The 19,217-nt window shown below is 37.6% G+C and overlaps 1 protein-coding gene across 1 annotated transcript in view; it reads right to left on the bottom strand.

The window, feature by feature from the left end:
- The window catches only part of lrch2 (leucine-rich repeats and calponin homology (CH) domain containing 2), a 70,730-nt gene that overhangs the window by 23,284 nt on the left and 28,229 nt on the right, over positions 1-19,217 (bottom strand). Inside the window, exons 10-15 of the mRNA XM_015382881.1 lie at positions 19,147-19,214; positions 10,734-10,838; positions 8,646-8,714; positions 3,801-3,863; positions 3,073-3,121; positions 2,839-2,979 (exon numbers count right to left, since the gene is read on the bottom strand). Of these exons, the coding sequence (XP_015238367.1) occupies positions 2,839-2,979; positions 3,073-3,121; positions 3,801-3,863; positions 8,646-8,714; positions 10,734-10,838; positions 19,147-19,214 (495 nt within the window). The remainder of the gene's footprint in view (positions 1-2,838; positions 2,980-3,072; positions 3,122-3,800; positions 3,864-8,645; positions 8,715-10,733; positions 10,839-19,146; positions 19,215-19,217) is intronic.

Here is a 19,217-nt window from a genome sequence, read left to right as displayed (position 1 = left end):
ATGAGGGATTTCGGGGTTAGCATGACATGTTGGTCATGTTGCTGTTAGCGTAAACAAAACGTGTTGCACAATGCTCGCACAGTGTTGCACTTTTATCCACAACTTTCTTTCCGCCGTCATCGTAGGTCACTCTAAATGCAAAGCGCTCCCATACAGCAGACCTATAAAGTGCTCCTCGCGCGTCTTCCAACTCCTGTTCTTTCCCACTCGCCATTCCGACACAATTCTCCACAACAACAGGTTTTTTTTCCCTGCTACACCCAGCTAAGCTGCTTCGCTTCTTCTTCTTCTTGTTTACTACTGGTAGTTGGCTTTGGTCGTAGTACCGCCACCTTCTGCTCTGGAGTGTAAACGCTTCGCCTATGAGAAAAAGGAGCAGCGCATGAACCGAACGAAACACACGCGAACCGAACCGAGACAGTCGAACCGAACGGTTCTGACGGTTTTCATAAATCGTCCCATCCCTAATATATATATATATACATATATATGTGTGTGTGTGTGTTCCAGGTTTGCAACTGAAGCTTTTAAACTAGCACAGTAGTTAACACGAGGCACATGCTGATAATTGGTGATTTTAAAATGCATTGGCCTTCTTTAGGTGATCAGTTTGTCAGTTCCATGTTTGCACTTTACATAATGTATTTTAGTTTAAACTATGACCAGCATTACCACACTTATTTTAAGATTTGCTGACTGATGACTTCATTAAGATTCAATTTAAGTGAAAACGATATATATTCTGATGGTTTTTTATAAAAAAAAAAAAAGGGGGTATTTCAAGGCTATGCCTTTTAGGACTCTATAGTATGTGTTCAAGTATCAACAGTAATATCTTAGATTAACACATAACTGAATATTCATATTTTAACATTTACTGTCTACTTTTACATTTTCTTAACACACATGCTGGGGTAAAGGTGGGCTACTCTAGCGATATGTCTACCACTATTCTTGGCTAATTTTTTTGGAAATACTAAAATAGAAATCTCTTTTATTTTCTTTTTTTTACTTATCAAGACTAGGCCTGTACTTATTTTCAACAGAACACTGGAACTGGTTAACAAAATAAAACGAGAAATAAAAATCAAATGGACCCTTAGTCTCTGTTAACTAAAAATACACTTGAATAAAAACTAAACACAAGATAAAACCAAAGTGGAAATAAAAACTACATTCAACCAATAGAGTACACGTAATGATGTCTGTATATCATTAGATTTTAAAAAAAGATAGGCTTTTCAACAATATTAAATGGGAGCCTCTCTTTAGCAATTAAGCGAACTACGCTGTCTGTGAGCGCGCGCCACTTTGCGCCGTCCTTTTTGTATGCTGCCTGTCGATAAATTCCTTCAGTTATGGTGGACTGTCACAAACTTGAAGATTCAGACGGGCCACCGCTTATACTTTTTGTCCCCAGCTGGAGAAACTTTGCTGGGTGGTTGTGCTTTAGGTGCATGGGTAGGTTTGATGTATTGCTGTTCTTAGTTGCTACTGTTTTATGACAAATACGACATACTCGCTCGCATAGGTTCAGCAGTTCACCTTGGTCAATTGGGTTTGGGGTTTGAATCCGCAATACTCCCACACTGCAGCTGTTGCATTTGGCTTTGAAACCAGTTCCATTTCGAATTTTTCCCCAGACATAAGGTGTGTTTTTTTACCTCACTAATTCCTCTAACTCCTCATGGGGCTCTAAAGCTGCAGAAGTACAAAATGATGCGCACTGACTACCTGATGCGATAGTCTCCTCCTTCTTCCCTACTCATTTATTTCCTTGCTAAAAAATGAGGAAGGAGAGGGGTCAGTGGAACGCACCGGAGTTAAGCCTTGTCATCCAGTGTCATCAATAGAAAGAGAAAAACACAGGCAGAGACGATATAGCCGATAAATTAAATGACGTAGATAGTTTTTATTTATTGTGCGATTAATTGATTTATTGATTATCGCGACAGGCCTAATCAAGACTGAAAAACAGTTTCCATCCTGACATCAATTCTGAACACTCAAAGAAAGCTTTTATTTTTTGTGATTATGGTGTTACTTATTGCAGTATAAAAGAATATATTCTGAGGCTTCTGAACTGGTTTAACTCCTACATGAAGAGCAGGTTCTTTTATGGGTGTCAGTAGGTCAACTTTACATCACAGACCAGAAAAAAATCCCTTGGTATTCCAAGGGTCCATCTTTGGGCCCCTCCTATTCAACATAATCCCCCTAACTCAGATTATAACAGAAAACAAAAGCTATCACAACTCTGCAGAAAACACATAGCTGTATTTTATAATCTCACCAGGTGATAATCAACCCATCTAGACATTTGGGAAATGCATGGATGTACCAAAACTTTCCTCAGCTGAATAAAAACAAAGCTGATGTAACCATTTTATGATCAAAGGAAGAAGAGTATTTTATATTAAATCTAAACATTATTGGCTTAGGTTTCAGTCCAACTTTTCTATACATGAGGTATTATTTTATTTTAATATAATCTTTTTTAATAAATTACTTTTATGCTCCTGAATTATTCATGTTGACGTTATGCCAATGCAATGTATTTGCATTTTATCTCTTTAACTACAGCACTTTGTCACGCTATTGAAATGTGTCATAAATAAACTTCCCATGTCTTCTTAAACAACTTTACTTCATTTTGGCATTAAATGTAAGAGGTGCTGTAATTATAGTATTTAAGTCTCTTGAAAATAAGAATATGAACATAGATAATGATAGTAACTAGTTGGGTAATGAATTCAGAAGAACAATTACCAAAAAATATTGTCAGCATTGTATGAAATTGTACACATAATTATAGGGTGGATTCAATGCTTGCCGCACCTTTAGGTAGTCCTTCCGCAGGTACTTGTTCCGCTTGCGATCTTCATTCTGGTTGAGCACAGGAGGAACCTCGGGCCAGTTTGGATCACAGTCTGACTGTCCTGATTTCAAGCTTCCATCAAAAGAGCAAGACGAAGAAGGCTGAAACCCCAAAAGTTTATTTCAAAATCAGTCCAGTTCACAAAAAAACAAACAACTAAGGCAGGTTTAATTTTGCAGAAAATGGCTTTGTACCTGTCCACTCAGCACTGATACGCCACTGCTTCCTTCATCCAGAGAAGCACTAAAAATGGCACAATTATCATAGGAAAACTTTAGTACTGATTGATTTTAGCAGCTCACCCAACAAAATGTTCCTCTTTTTAAAGTCAGACGTCTTACAGCAAACTGCAGCAAACCTGTTGAACCTGTACTTAAACTGATAAATGCTTCAGGAGACAATTTAAACCTAAACGTTGTAATGAAAGGCTGTGTAGGTAACCTCTTGTGGTAATTCATGACAATTTCAGCTTACAAAGTTAGAGAAAGGTTTTAGATTGTTTAATATTAATCATATTTTGGGGAGTCCTTAATTTTTACAGTTTGTATCTGTGTTTGGTTATTCCAAAAAGTGGAAAACAAACCACTGGATTCGTTTTCCAAGTTTGAAAAGGTTTCGCTTCCCATCCAGAAAGATTTCTCAATTCAACGTTTTGAATAGAGAAAGCTTTCTGGATGGGAACCGAAACATCTTCAAATTTCGAAAAAAAAGTCCAGTGGTTTGTTTTCAACTTTTTTGGATTGCCTATGATCTGGATGACTGAGAATCTTAACCAGTATCTGTGCTTGGCTACAACATTACAACCTGGAGTTAATATAAAGGAACCAATAAGCTCCAGATCTGTGTATTTAAGATCGCTAACTGAATTAAGCTGGATTGGATCATTCATTTTTTTGATATTATGATTGATTGAGAGTCGTACCTTCGAGCGGCCTGAGGCGGTGGCCTTGGTTTACTGCTGCAGCTTCCGGAGTGACTCAGAAATCTACAAAGGAAAACAAGGGCAGACATACTTATATCTTACTAAACAAGTGAAACAGGCAGAACTCTTATGAACCAACGCATAGCAAGTGAATTATTGTCAATGACGTGGTACTTTCCCGAATGGGCAAACGTGTGCGCCAGAAGGTGTTCAATGGAAATTTAAGCAACGTTATCTGAATATTGGAACCAAGGCTTGTTGTGAAATGTTCCTTTAGAAAATAACCCTGATTCATAGTTGACAAATCATCCAAAACTCCACACATCTGCCTGCAATTAATTTACTAACCGCTACTGTAAAGATTTTAAAAAGGTAGTGTGTGAAAAAGCTGCTCTTTCTTCCATGGATATATCCATCCTTGGTGCTGGCGTGAGAACAAAAGAATAATAATAATCTGCTATGGACATTAAAGTTATCTCAAACAACTGTTACCGCCTGCGGCAATAGGTCAGGGTGACAAGTTTGCCGTTTGCTTGCTGATCAGTTATTGCAACACTGTGACATCCTGTGTTTACAAGAAACTTTTTTTTAGCCGAGCAGGCTAGACTTAAAAGGATTACATTTAATTTTTCAAAGTGCTGTAGAGTCTTCTACTGAACTCAGTTTGGGAATTAAAAGAAGGGTACCAAGAAGAGTGACTATATTGTGGGGAAAAAAAGGCTGGACTAAGTGATATATGTCATTAAATTTGGAGTGGACTAGTGGACTGTAATAAATGTAATACAGCATAACAAAGAATGTAAAATTTTAAATGTACATTTGAATGCCATTATTATTATGTAGACTTTCTTAGTAAGCTCTCTTTTATTAATTATTATTATCATTATTCAATGAACCCCTTCCACTGAATAAGTTCATATTTTTAGTAAACTTGAACTGAACGGAATAGTTTTAAAGTAATGAACGTGAACCAGAGTGACGTTCACTCTTAGAATAATGAGCGACACACACATCTCATGTTTGCATGCAATTAATAACACTTTTTATTGGATGACGTCAGGTTTTACAGCACGGCAAACAAAGCAGAATGCGCAAACAAAGCAGAATGCTTACTGCTAGTAGTAGTCTACATAATTCAAACTCATCTGCTGGTATTTATGACGCCAGTTTTGCAGAGAGCTTAGCAGAGTTTTATTGACTAACAAAGGAAGACTTGGACATAAAAAAAACAAATTTTCATGCAAACTGTGCTTACTGGGACTTAAGAAACAAGTCCGAACACCAGCCAGTGTCCACTTCAAACTTATAGCGACACATTGCGTTAAAGCATTAGAGCCATCTTGGGAAATATCTCCTACTAAATGAGGAAATCATTTTGGATAAAGACCTTTTCAGAAGAACCTGAATGTTGCTGTATGTTTCTGAAGTTCTATGTAACTGCGCTTAATAAAGGCTTACCATATACCTTGACTGCATTCAGTATTTTGCATTACTTTCTATATATTATGATCACACATTTAAAGGGTGAAATATGAGGTTCTATTGCGAAGGATTGTGTTATGGTTCTCATTTGTTGTGACTCTGAGTTTTCTGTTATCAGTTGTTTTGTTTCTTATTTTCCATAATATTCTAGCATTCTTTAGTTACTCTCTGTTGCCCCCTTGTGATTGTTTTCTTTCCCCTTGGATTCCCTCTTGCCAGTTCCACCCACNTTTTCTTTCCCCTTGGATTCCCTCTTGCCAGTTCCACCCACACCTGCTCCTCATTCAGCTCGTTAGTCCATCCTTTGTTTTGTTCTCCTTAAATACTCCACCTCTGCAATCACTCAGTGCTGGTTCCTTCTCAATGCTGTACTCATCTACTCAGCTCATCTCCCCGTGGCTCCTCAGGCTCGTTTTCTCCCTGATGTCTCCATGGTTTTTGGTTTGTTTAACTTTCTAGTTAGATTTCTGGATTTGTACCTCTGTTTCCTTGTTCTTCAATTAAACCTGTCAGAACTATCTCTGCTTCACTCGGCTCTGCATCTGGGTCCTTAAGCAACCTTACCCCCCCGCTCGTGACAGATTGTGGCTTAATTTACCAAATAAACTTGAACTAGTTAACCTGTCAGACACATGAGGACCCAAATTTGGGTCCTCAGCACTAGCCCCTACAAGATCAAGTGTCCAAGAGGTTTATAGGTTTGTGAACTAAGTTGATTTAGGAAAAAGTGAACTATGAATGTGAGATCATGTGAGATAAAAACTCTGTTTGCTAAATCCTTGATTCATTTTTGTACAGATTATAATTTAATACTATCAGGTAGAGGATTTCTGCCAGCAGCTAGTTATAAGTGAAGTCTGGTATTCTACCTGCTTGTTGGACCGTTCTACTACAGCAGATACTCATGCTCCTTTGGTTTACATCCAAATTTTTACAGTGTGTACCCTGTCTATCATATCCCTCTAAAGCTGCCAATTAGATTAGATTATATACCTGCAACTGTTATTTGTAGTTAGTCATCATAGCCAGACACACATAAACTGGTCCTTAATTTCTGCTGAAAAACTAGGCCATAATTATGCCCAAATTACCAAGTAGGTAATACTAAATTTCTAGATTGCATAATTAATAGTGAGCATAGGACAGGCATAGAAATTGAATTGAACTGATTTGAAGATGCCCACTATTATCATGAGAGCCTAAAACTAAGCAGAAGCTCAGAGTAGACCACGCGTTTGCTGTTGCAACTTTAAAGATCTGTAATGATTTGCCTCAGCAAATCGGACAGGCCTCTTCTCTGACCGTTTTTAAATCTCTGGTCAAAACCCACTTTTCTCTTTCGCATTTAACAGCTAACAAGACAGTGGGCTATATATATATATTTTTTTATCTTTTTTTTAACTTTTATTCCTTTTATCCTTTACCCAATTTTATCCATTCAATAGTATGAATGTTATTTGTATCCATGTTTTAGCGGTTTTGTATTTATCTGTACTGTTTTATGTTTCCCTTTTTCTGTAAAGCACTTCGGTCTGCTGTGGGTTTTTTTTTTTAACAAATACAATTGGATTGGATATCATTTCCTGTGGTTAAATTAGAGGCAAAGTTAGCAGCTCTGATAATTACAGACTCATTGGCTTTGCAGTTAGACAGAAAGTCTTGTAACTTATTATCTTGCCAAAATTTGCAAAAATACTAATGTCTAAAGACAATCAGTTTGGGTTTAAATCTAAATAGGGCAGTGCTTGATGCAAATTTGTCTAGAATAATTATTAAGTATTTATAATAGCTGTGTGCCTAAATATACAGTGAGATATCTGCACGCTTTCAGGTTAGTGATGGAGTTGGGAAAGGAAGTATTTTATCCCCTTTATTGTTTAATTTCTATATGAATGACCTTTCTAAGCAGTTATGTTTTTATTTGAAAAAAAAAATATATATATATATATATATATGACCCAATGTCAGTGAACTATTTGTGCCTCTTGTTAACTCTTCATTAGCTGCTTTACAAAATATTGTGTCCATTTCAGAGGCGGCATCTGGTATCTAGGCCTTTAGTGGGTATCCCTCAACTGAATCTTCTTCTAAACCTCTAGTTAGGCTTCCAGGTACCGACACAGCCCTCATAAAGGTGTTCAATGACATTGTTATGAAGAACCATGGTGCTGGAATTAGTGGACATGGTATATTACTGACAGATTCAGAATCCTGCTGCCTGCAGCCTCACTAAAGCTAAGAAACTAGAGCACATAACCAAAGTTAATCTGAAGTCAGCCGCTGGCTCCCCGTATCACAGGGGATAAACTTTAAAATATTTCTGTTCGTCTATAAATCACTGAATGGCTAAACATCAAAGATATTACAGACTTGTTGTCAGTGGACCAACTGCCCAGAATTCTGGGGTCTTTTGGCTCAAGTCTACTCTGCAAATGCAGAACCAGAACCAAACATGGAGAAGGAGCATTTAAGGATTAATATGATTCTGGCTTAACTGTGTAATTTGTCTTAAGGAAAATCCGGATGATTGGTCCCGCTCTTCTATTTTGCCACTGCAGCGTAATTAAGCCGAATTCCTGCACAATGATCTTCTATGTATATGTTGTGGGGCTTCTCACACAGCTGGTGCTAGACTACTGAAGCCTTTGAAGGTTAGTTGTCTGAAGCACTTCCATTATGCAGAGGTTGTCAGCAGCTTTTCTTAATTTTCAGTTATTCTTGGTACTTGCAATGTTCCATTTGCATGTGTTTTTTCTCCAGCTTTTATTGTCATTACACTGTCACAAGTACAGACCAACGAAATTAACTCTCTGCATTTAACCCATCTCCTTGTGAAGCAGTGGGCGGCCATTGTACGGGGCCTGGGAAGCAGTAAGGGGGTGAAGGGTCTTTGCCCAGGGACCCAGAGTGGCAGTCTGTGGGAGTGGGGCTTGAACTCAAAACATCTGGATTCCAAGCACAATGCCCTAACCACTGGGCTGCCATGTCTTTGCGGCTACTTTTGTGTTTACAACATGTTTTTATTCTGCAGTTCTCTTTTTTTCTGTGATTGCAAGTTTTTTTTCCTTTGTATGCTCTTTATGTAGTAGTCTCATTGTAGTGTTTCCAGTACTTTTTGATTCTGCTGTGAATTCATGCTTTGCATCACTCGGCTACGATATTTAAACAGTCCAGTGAAACATCAATAAGTTTAGTCTGTAGTCCTCCTTTTTTAATTTATTTTTTATCATGCTTACAAAATGCACATGCTATACAAATCAACTTGCCCTCACTTTCCTTGAATTAAGGTTTTTACAGATCAAATTGCTGCAACATGATGTGTAGACCAGCTGTGAAATGATTTAAAGGTAAAATCTTGTATACCTGTGTGCCCTGCCAGTCATTCGCCTTCGGTGGATTAGACTCTCCGCTCTGCAAATTAGGGACCGTCGTCTAAAAGGCCGCAAAACAAACACGCCAGAGGGAGAAAAGAAAGAGCCAGAGAAGCATCAGAAGGCTGGCAGAGAGAAATTACAATACAGCTGAAAACAATTGAGGAAACAAAGGAACAAGACAGAACTGATGCAGCGGTATTTGTGACAATGAGAGGAAATGTTGCACAGAATAATTAGAAACAGAGTGAATTCATACCATGTGATATTTTTTTTTTATTTTGACCCCTTGCAATCACAAACCTTAACATATTTTATTGGGATAACGTGTGACAGACTAATACAAAGTACTGGCTTTCTTTGCAATGGAGGGTTATGAAGCCTAATAAAGTCAAAATATTTTCTTCAAAATGTCAGAGTGTTATGGAGCTAAATCGGCCTCAATTTTCACAAATACGTATATGCGATTCATGCATGCACAAGACAAGCTCCACACACACACACACACACACACATACACAACACGATTCACACAAGCATACAAGATTCACACACGCCCAGCACATGAATGATCAAAGTATTTCTGGTGCATAAACTATTATAAATTAAATTACAATGTACCAATTGTCTTTTCACTTCACTGCATTTGTTTGTGGATTTTTGAGACTCAGCTCAGCATACCGGGTCAGGCCAGCATACCCTTAGTTATACGCATGACAGAGTTTTACTCCGTCTCTGCTCTCGTTACATCCAAGCACGCTGTTTTATTACAAAAACTAGGTTCAGTGCACACATTAGGTTTAAAAGCAAACATTGCATGTCCGTTAGATGAGGATCTTATTAAAGAATGATCGGCATTCTTTCCACAGAGACTTAAATATTTATAGTGAGAGAATTCTAAAACCCAGTTAACAGGACTGAGATTTCTTTGTTTTTAGTTTGTTTAATATGAGTGACATGTGGATCATTTTATTTTTACGGTATTTATTTATTTATTTTTACAGCACATGAAGAACAACTGAAATTTATTCCGTGGGGGGAAAGGAATGACTTTAGGGTTAGGATTAGGATTCACTGGTTGATACCAGCCTACTGAGCCTACTGGCACAATCTGATGCCATACTATGGGACTGATAACCTATAATAACGATTTGTTATAATTGAGACCGATTTCGCTCCATAGAGTGTAGTCAGATAAAGATTTTAAAGTTTTGTCATAGTTTCTGAGTATAATTTAGATCGAACCTTTTATTAGGCCATTCTAATAATTTAGATCAAACCTTTTATTAGGCCATTCTAATAATTTAGATCAAACCTTTTATTAGGCCATTCTAATCATTTAGATTGGACCTTTTATTAGGCCATTCTAACACAAAGATCATATGTGTTATAAAGGGAATATAGTTTGCATGGATATTTTCAGTGCATAAGGAGAGACTTGTGCAGAGAAATCACATGGATAACTAGGAAGAACGGCATATAGATATCCTCAAGCATCATTTTTACACCTGAAAACACAAATTGAAGCTTTGACACAAAGAGATAAAAGTTGGCTCTAGGTCAACAGAGTCATATCTATTTATCAAACACATAGAACGTGCTCCAGCGGAGCAAAAAGTTGGTATTTGAGTAAGGCAGTAATAAAAGACAGGAAACAAAGGAGCTGGCTGAATTTCAGGAAGTACAAAGTTGGGCATATAGCCTATTGTCCGGAGGAGAAGCCCTGCCATTTGGTCACGGTCTCTATTTTTCAGAGAGTTCCGATAGGTTTTCTTTCCAACACACAAGACATCTGTATATTGGCTGGGATACTCATTATGGGCCTCAGTACTTCCTGCTACTTTGAAGTTCTACTTCAGTTCACATATAATTGCAATTAAATTTGGTTCCTAAAAGTTAAAGATGGAAGAACGGTCTTAGTGGAGTCCATTGATCATAACACTTTTGTAAAATTATGCTAATCTTTTCCATCTAGTTTTTGTTGGTCACAGAGTAAATCAGTGGGCAGAGAAAACACTGGAAATGCTGAAAATCTGGTATCTCATTACAGTCCCTGATGTCAGCTGTTTGTCCCACCTACCGGTTCTGCTGTTCCTGCTGCAGAAGCTGCACGGCAATCTTCCTCAGATCCAGCACTTCTTTCAGCTCATCATCCTCTTCTTCTGCAAGCTGGTCCTTATCAGAACTGTCAGGGGATGAAGGATCAAGTTCAGAGTTTCATTTTAATCCTTTGAACATACAATTCTGGGCCTGAATTACTAAACAAAACATTCAAATCTATGTGAGCTCATGCTGTACTTATGCACATATTGATTAGACAGGACTCCCAAGCTGTAGGCTGTATAGGCAAAGCTTAGTAACAGAGCTATTGGTGTTGACATAAAGAGAACCAAACCTGCAGACAATTTACACCAGACTGAAGGGAGCAGAAATCCTTCAGAGCAATAATAAAGCCTTGTCAAACAAAATATATTCTAAACAGGACTTCAAACCAGCGCCTTTGAATTCCTTTCTAAATAAATAAAATGAATGGTATAGCAACCAATCATCTTCATAGCAATTACCTTTCTGGGATTCTTTCTGGGAATCTCATTTATTTTAAATTGTTTCAGGCCATTCTGTAGACTAATTACTTAGTTTATTTTGGCTAGCAAAGCTTTCAAAGAGGTAAGGCCAATAAAAAGGAGAGCCAGGTTCCACAGCTTCAAAGCAACTGAACTGTTGTGAATAATGCAAAATGTTCAGTGTTATTTTTTGCAAAAGATAAGCAGGGTTTTTCATAATGCTTTAAGTACTTTAATGCCAAAAACATGTTAATTCCAATACTTTTTTCCCTCGTTTAAGGAGCAATCATTTTAACCAGGAGGTTTGGCTATTTTTGCATTGTTGAAACTTTAAGCATGGGAGGGATGGCACCCCAAGATTTAATTGACATCATTTTCTTACACAGAAACTTTCTGAAAATTCCCAGAAAGGCAATTTTGATCAAAAAATGAAATGATTTATAAATTTAAATGGTATTATTGGGCTTTACATGAAAAAAAAAACAACTCTTTTGGTTACCAGCTTTTAATTCCTCTGAAACCTTACTGGTTTCTGCTGAACTCTGATGCGAATGGAGGTGAATCTCCATAGGTTACTTTATTTGGTGCCAAAGAAAGAATGCACAGAGATCCTCCCATTTTATAGCAGCAAAATTACAGTTACAATTATGGAACTGATCTGTTGATTTGTCCATGCAGTAGAACAATTTCACTTTCAAGACTATAGTGTAAAATTAGTAATTTCAGATAAGAAATGAACTCTTCAAACCACATATATTATTGAACGTTTCAAACATAATGCAGTTTAACTAATGTTTACTTTATTTATCGCTGACCGTTCTTCTGGCTGATATCTTCAAATGATGTGTTCTGCAGAGATTTCAAAACCTCGTCATTCTGAGACTGCTAACCCACCCTCCTACCCCCCTTCAGATGCTCCAAAAAACAAGACTATAAAGTTTTCACGCTACAATGTTCAAACACATTTTTACTGGAATTAAATGAGTATAAATACGGAATAAATGGAAGAAGTAAGGTCAGTGCAGGTCTCACATGTTTTTGATATTCTAATCTGGAGTGGGCTGGGAAAACACCGTGTATTCATTATTCCCAACCACCATCTAGGTTGACGTGCCGGAAAACTGCCTTTGATATGTGAGGGATGAGTCAGAGTGCAATAGAGCGTAAAAAGAGTTGGATGAGACAACCAGGCTGTTTTTGGATGTTCAAATTAAAAGCATGCCCCTTCCAGGCAATAAAATACTTATTTAAAAAGCTAAATGTGGTATTTTTATTCACAGAGATCATTAATTTTAACTGCAGCTTAATTTTTTTTTTTTTGATTGTCTGATTGGATTCTGTAAAGAGGGACTTTAAATTATTGTGTTTTCCCTCAACTTGAGCATGTAAATAACTTGTCAATGGAATATGATGATTAGGTTTGAAATAACGCAAAATCACCTACATTATATTATACGTTTGTTTTGCTTCAGCCTACCGCTTCTAACTTTTTTTGTCCACCTTTTATTGTCTTTGAACTGTCACAAGTACAGTGCAACGAAATTTACTCCCTGCATTTAACCCATCGCCTTGGGGAGCAGAGGGCTGCCATTGTGCGGTGCCCAGGGAGCAGTGTGGGGTTAAGGGTCTTTGCTCAGGGTCCCGGAGTAGCTGTCTGTGGAAGTTCGAACTTGGAATCTCTGGATTCCAAGCGCAATGCCCTAACCACTAGGCCACCACTCCCCAATGAAAGTCAACTTCATAACCATCACTGTTTTTTATTAGTTTCTGTATCAAGGCTAATGCATCTATTGGCTTCTGGCAAGATGTATTTTGGGGGAGTTTGTGAATTCATAATACTTGTGACAATTCATCCTAATTGCAAGGTACAAAATACAAATTTTATCTGTAGATAATTTCATCTACCTGCCTAAAGAGAAAAGAACTCTGCAATTGTTTTGCTTTTAGTAATTGTCCCAAAAGAGAAACATTTTTTGTCCAATAATATTGACTTAAAGGCCTAAAATTATTCCAATAAGGCCTTTTTTAATTTAACCATGATGATTTGAAACACTTTCTCTATGTGCAACACAATGCCCTCTTCAAATATTTTTATGGGAATTACACTAGAAAAAAATTCCCTTTCCATCTGCCAGTCACAAATCTGAACATGTAGAGTTGGCAGATTTCCATTTGGACTTTATCAGGGATGGCATGTGTTGGTGAGACTGCTCTAAGATTAGGCTTATCTGCATCAAACACTCCCATGGGGTTTTCCCTTGCAAGAAAGGGTGAATATAAGGCAGAGTAACACATGCCCGCTGTTAATCACAGTGGAGGACATGCCAGTCATTGTATTTTACTAATTAAAAATCTCCTCTAAATATTTGCTTGGCGTGGACTGCAGTGCAAACCTCATTCAGAATGGGGCCTTTGAAAGGAGCCCTAGACGAATAAACTTGTTCTGTCCTGACATCCAATGACCCAGAAATTTCAAATGGCATAATATTATCAAATGCTCACTGTTTATTCTGGGACATAATGTAATTACTATTTGATACCCTGTGCAATAACCTGTTTCTCTATATTTGACACCCAGTGCAATAACTCCATATATATATATGAATCTATATAAATCCCCATGGAAACACATGCAATAACCCTGTATAATGATCCTACAATAAAAACATAAAAATAAAGAAAATAAAAAAGCTCTCATATGTGGATGCACTGCTCATATACACTGTGTATATATCCCATGCACCTTTTTCTTCCTTTGGCACATTCTTCTTCTCCTTTGACTATTTAGGTGTTGTAACAAGTACATTTCTCCACTGTGAGATCAATAAAAATCAATCAAAATTGTTATTTTAAATTGGTCCATTTTAGAGTCGCTTTTATTTGTTAATTGTACGTTTTGGTCCTCCATACATTCTGTGTTTCTCTCAACACCCTCAACCTGAGGGTGTGTGGTCAGCGAGGACCGAGGCTCTTGACGATTGTGCGAAAAAGAACAATAAAAGATCGTCTATCTGTGCAACATTTTCTAAAAAAACTGCTGTCCTTGCTAAAGGAGGGCTGCAAGTAATATATGGCACCGGGGATTTCATAAAAACAAGTACTGCTTAAACTAAGTATTTTCTCCCATGTGGATGTATTCACATTTAATATTGTGTTTAATTGTTTTCATGAACTTTGATTTACTCCATTGAGCCAATTAGGCTTCCATAAAAATAATTAATTTACCACTTTTTAAAAGGGTGCCAATGACTGTTGAAAGCATTTGATCATAAAGTTTTCTTTTTAGCATGCAAACACAAAGGAGATCATCTGTTGCTGTTTTGGCGAACAAGCGAATTTCAATAAAATTGAAAACAATTGGCTGCTCAACAGTTGATCCCTGTTGCTAGATTAGATGCAGAATCCTGCGTGATGGGTTTATGCTGCACGATGGTGAAATAAGCACATAAAAATTATGAAAACTCATGCTATTGTAATGTGCAGAAAGTGCTTTCAGGTTGGTACTATTTATTTTTTAACATAAAAAAAAAAAAAAAAAGACCTTCCCAGAACAGCAGAACATCTTGACAGGCCATGAAAATCTGTTAGCATTACAGCCACTTAAGTATCTCTGTCAGATGCACTAATGCATGCTTTCATCAGATTTCTTTTTCCAAGGAAACCGTCACAATTAGTTTTATTTTTCTTAACTTCACGCCATGAATGCAACCGACACACACTGTGTATTACAGTAACAGAAGTTCAGCTGTTTTTTCTGTCCTCTTTCCTGGATGTTTTCAACCGTAGATACACTTTATGTTGACAAAGACTGGCTTTTTCCCTACCCCTTCTAGAAAAAAGGCCCGTTATGTAGACAACATTTTCACTCTTCGTTATATCTGTCACCACATATATAGTTGAAACCACACCATCAAGGTGTGGTTTCGAGTGGTTTTCCTAGTTTTTTCCTCTGAAGGAACCTCAGAGATTGCTGTTACAATTTTCTTGTCAATCTTCTACTTTTATGTTCTCCAGGTTGAAGAATTTTCCAGTGTCTGGATCGCCTCTGTCACTTAAAGTCGAATAGTTTGCCTCTGGAAACTTGTCTATATTCTCCACTGTGGCTCCTTAAGTCAACGTCTGCCTTCCTGCGCTCCAGCCTGGCCTCCCTGCGCTCCAGCCTGGCCTCCCCTCTGCCATATAGCCAGAGACTCGCTACCAGGATTTCCTCTCCTCCTCAAGGCACTTGTTTTGCCCTGGAGCAGTAAGCCACAAACTGAGCCTTCTCAATACAAATCCTGCCTCACCAAGACCTGTGATAACAGCCCCCTACATTTCAGAAACAGCTGTACCCCTAAAGCTCTGTTTCTGGTTTCAAACAAGTCTGTCCCCTTTGTCTACCACCCACTTGTCTGTATCGCATGTAGATCAGGAAGTTACCTCAGAATATGACAATGGCACAGAAGTTAGTTACCCTTTCAAATCTTTCATATATATCCATTCAATCAGTGGTACTCTTGCTAGAGTTGTTTCTTTTAGTCCTTCTGCGCAATGTTCTCCTGCTGCATGCACTGGTACTCAGCCACTCAGGCTGTCCCTTCCTCCTAGCCCAAAAATATACATGTTAGGTTAAGTGGTTTCTCTAAATGGTCTTAATAACTCTGTATGCATCCGCATATTCATTTCAGGTTTGGTCTGGAAAGCATCTGGCCTCATAATGTTTAGATAAGCCCTCAGCATGCAGTGTAAAAAAATTAAGGGTTAAATGCAGGGTTAAAAACAGTCACTATAAAAAAACATTTATTCATAAGGGGGATCCAGAGGTTCTGAGTTCAATCCCCACTCCCACTGACTGACACTCTGGGTCCCTGAGCAAGAACCTTAACCCCACACAGCTCCCTGGGTGCTGCACAATAGCAGGGGATGGGTTAAATGAAGAGGTCATTTTCTCCAATGTAGGATCAATAAAGTTCAATTATTATTATTATTCTGAATGACTAGTTTTTCTCATCAGGTTAGGATTAATCTCCTAAGTTATCTGCCAATTTCTCTGGGGTCAGGTGTTATTTATCTTGTTTACACAAACAAAGCTTTTTAATGTTAGAAGTATTTTACAAACAACTTTCCCCAAGATGAGCCGGAAAGTACAGTTAAACTCCAGAAATAGTTTACAGCATGTCCAAACAACAGCTGTTTCACAGACTCTTTATCATGAAAGAGGTAAAATTCACAGTGCCTTGCTTAAGTGAACCCTTAAACTTCATGTAGTTGAAGTATTTTGTTGGGATTCCTTTAGGCAGAGAAACAACATGTGTTAAGGTGGAAGGAAAAAAAAAATTCTGATTATAAGTATACATAATCACATTAACATTGTGAAAGTTCAGTGTTTTTTTTTTCCAATACATCATCTTACAAATCCCCAGAATGTAAAATGAGTTTTCCCGTTTACCTCAGTTTCCTCTGTATGCTCTATTAGTCAGTTTTAATAAGATTGATACAAACCAAAATCTCAGTGCATGCAAATGGGTGTGATATGCTACTGGCTCTAATTCAACTGGCTATTTTGATGAGTCTTTGTCACAGGGAAAATAGGAGCAAGTAGATCAGCGGTCAGCAACCTTTATAATACTAAGGGCTACTTCATGGGTACTGAGTCATGGGATGGGCTACAAATACTGACCCATGAACTGGAATAGTCAGCATTATGGATTAAAAACATATTTCTGTTGTTTCTTTTCATTTATAATGTGCTTTCAGATATTGTATTTTTGAAATCCCTATAAATTCTTAAATGTTCTAAATTATTGATATGATGAAATGCTCTATAAATGATAAAAAAAAAAATAAGAGCAGCAGCATAAAATAAAATCTCAAACTACGTTCACTAGTGAGTTGTCTTGTTTTTTAGAAGATGCTGAGGGCATTCCATGTGGTCCTTGATGGCCCCTTGGTGCCAACAGGCATCATGTGCACCTCAGCTCCCATTACAGACTCTACACAAGAGTATGAAATAAAACGTTTGTCTAATGAAACAAAAAGGAGTCTGATCTGCAACGGCATGAGATGAGAGTAAATATTGAAGCAGCATTCAACATGGAGGGAGATCAGATCTGCCCAAAAAATTTTTCTATTTTTGTTTAAAAAGTAAGATGTTCCATTCAGAATAACTTCAATTTATAAACCTATCTGACCCAAAATGACGTTCAAATCGGTTTGCAGCCTTTGCAGCCTTTTGAATGTTGTCTTTAAAGTCCTGTATTGTGTTCATCACGTTGTCAATTAATGACAAAGATGGCTGTTGGATATGAAGTCAGGATTCTACACTTGAAGAGTACAGCTATTAGCCTGAAGATGCTTTTCTAGCATTACTAGCCAGAAATAGGAAGACAATTTTTAAGGCAGGTTGTTTCCTTCCTTAAAGTCCTAAAAGTCTGCATGAGAGCATGGAAAGAGGTCCACAAACAAATAAGTAAGAATCTACAGGTGCATAAAAAAACAAGCTCCAAGTGCAGAGAAGGAGCGTAGACTCATAGCTGTGACATATTTGGGGCCCAAGTGGTATTAATTCTGCAAGAATTTGCACATGGAGAACAGTTTAGAAACATATTTTAACTAAAACATCCTGTTTGAGTATTTTACGCATATGCACTTTTGGCAGAAAACTGACCTCCTACAGCCAAGAGGTCTTGAACTGCTGCAGAGTCGCACAGCTTAGGTGAGATGATTTATGACAGCAAGGTGTTTAGTTTGGGTGAGAGGCAAAAAGAGATCAATTGTTGGAGGAAAGCCTCAGAAAACTCGTAGTTTAATTGGAACACATCCTCAAATCCAACTTCTAATGGAGCGGAACCACTACACCAGTCGGCAAATCGAGAGGCACCGTGCCCTGAACTTCACCCGATGTTAAGGAGGCCTGTCATGTCAAAAATGTAAACATTTGGCCTCTGTTCCAAAAGCAACATTTTCCCGGACTCATTTCTTGAACGCATCTCAAACATTTTCTGTTTCTTTCCATTAAAAAACATATGGACAAAATAATAACTGCAAATCTCTTACAACTTAGATTAAAACTAAATTTAACTTAATCTTACGTTTAAGTTTTGTTGTCAAAAAGTGATCACAAAGTAGTCAAAAAAATCATTTTACAAAACCTCCCATCATTACACCGGACACTTGACAAACAAAACCATCTCCACCATACCCACCTGAGTTTTATTAATCTCATGCTAAATGCTAAATATAAAATTGACAGATTTTGTTTCAAATTAGTGAAAGTATATTTTAACTTGTCTGGAAAATAAATCGATGAAACTTACTGTTTACAAATTATTTGACAAAAAATGGCCCAAATAAGTAACATCACTCCAAAAAAAACATTTTGAATGCAGGTAATGAACATGATGCACTTTGATGCCAGACAGTGACCTTACACAAACACCCACAATTTTAATGACAAAGCATGTGCATGTGTTAATGTCACCAGATCTGAATCTGACTGAGTTGCAATGCTTTAAAACAGATGTTCACAGATGTTCTCCTTCCAATCTGAGAGAACTTGTGCTTATTTGTAAAGAATTTAAGTGTTAGACCTGTAAAGCTGGTAGACATAACTAATGATACATAGCTTTCTCTTAACCATGAGTCATTTTAATTCCCATCAAATCGCTTCAACCACACAGTGATGTTTGTGGTTGTAACATTACAAAACAGGACATTTTGCACAGAACTGTAATTCTAGATAATAAAGAACAGATGTTATGCCTTCCTATAAATTCTGCATCCACAGACGGTGACTCATTAATTCATCATGGTACCTGACAGTACCATTGAGCCCTATGTGGCAGTTTTAACTTAAAAGTGATGTATATCCATTTGCATGTGACAAATAGAGAAAGGGGTGTGAAGACATTTGTTGAGCTGCTTACATGGAAGTCAGACCATGGAACTCACCCAGACTCCTCCTTCCAGCTGTCTTTATCTTTACATTGTTGGGACATGTTCAGAACTTTCTCCAGTTCCTG

The sequence above is a fragment of the Cyprinodon variegatus genome, unplaced genomic scaffold (genome assembly GCF_000732505.1).
Source record: "Cyprinodon variegatus isolate N-32 unplaced genomic scaffold, C_variegatus-1.0 Scaffold268, whole genome shotgun sequence".
Lineage (NCBI taxonomy): Eukaryota > Metazoa > Chordata > Actinopteri > Cyprinodontiformes > Cyprinodontidae > Cyprinodon > Cyprinodon variegatus.
This window is presented reverse-complemented; position numbering and strand designations above follow the sequence as displayed.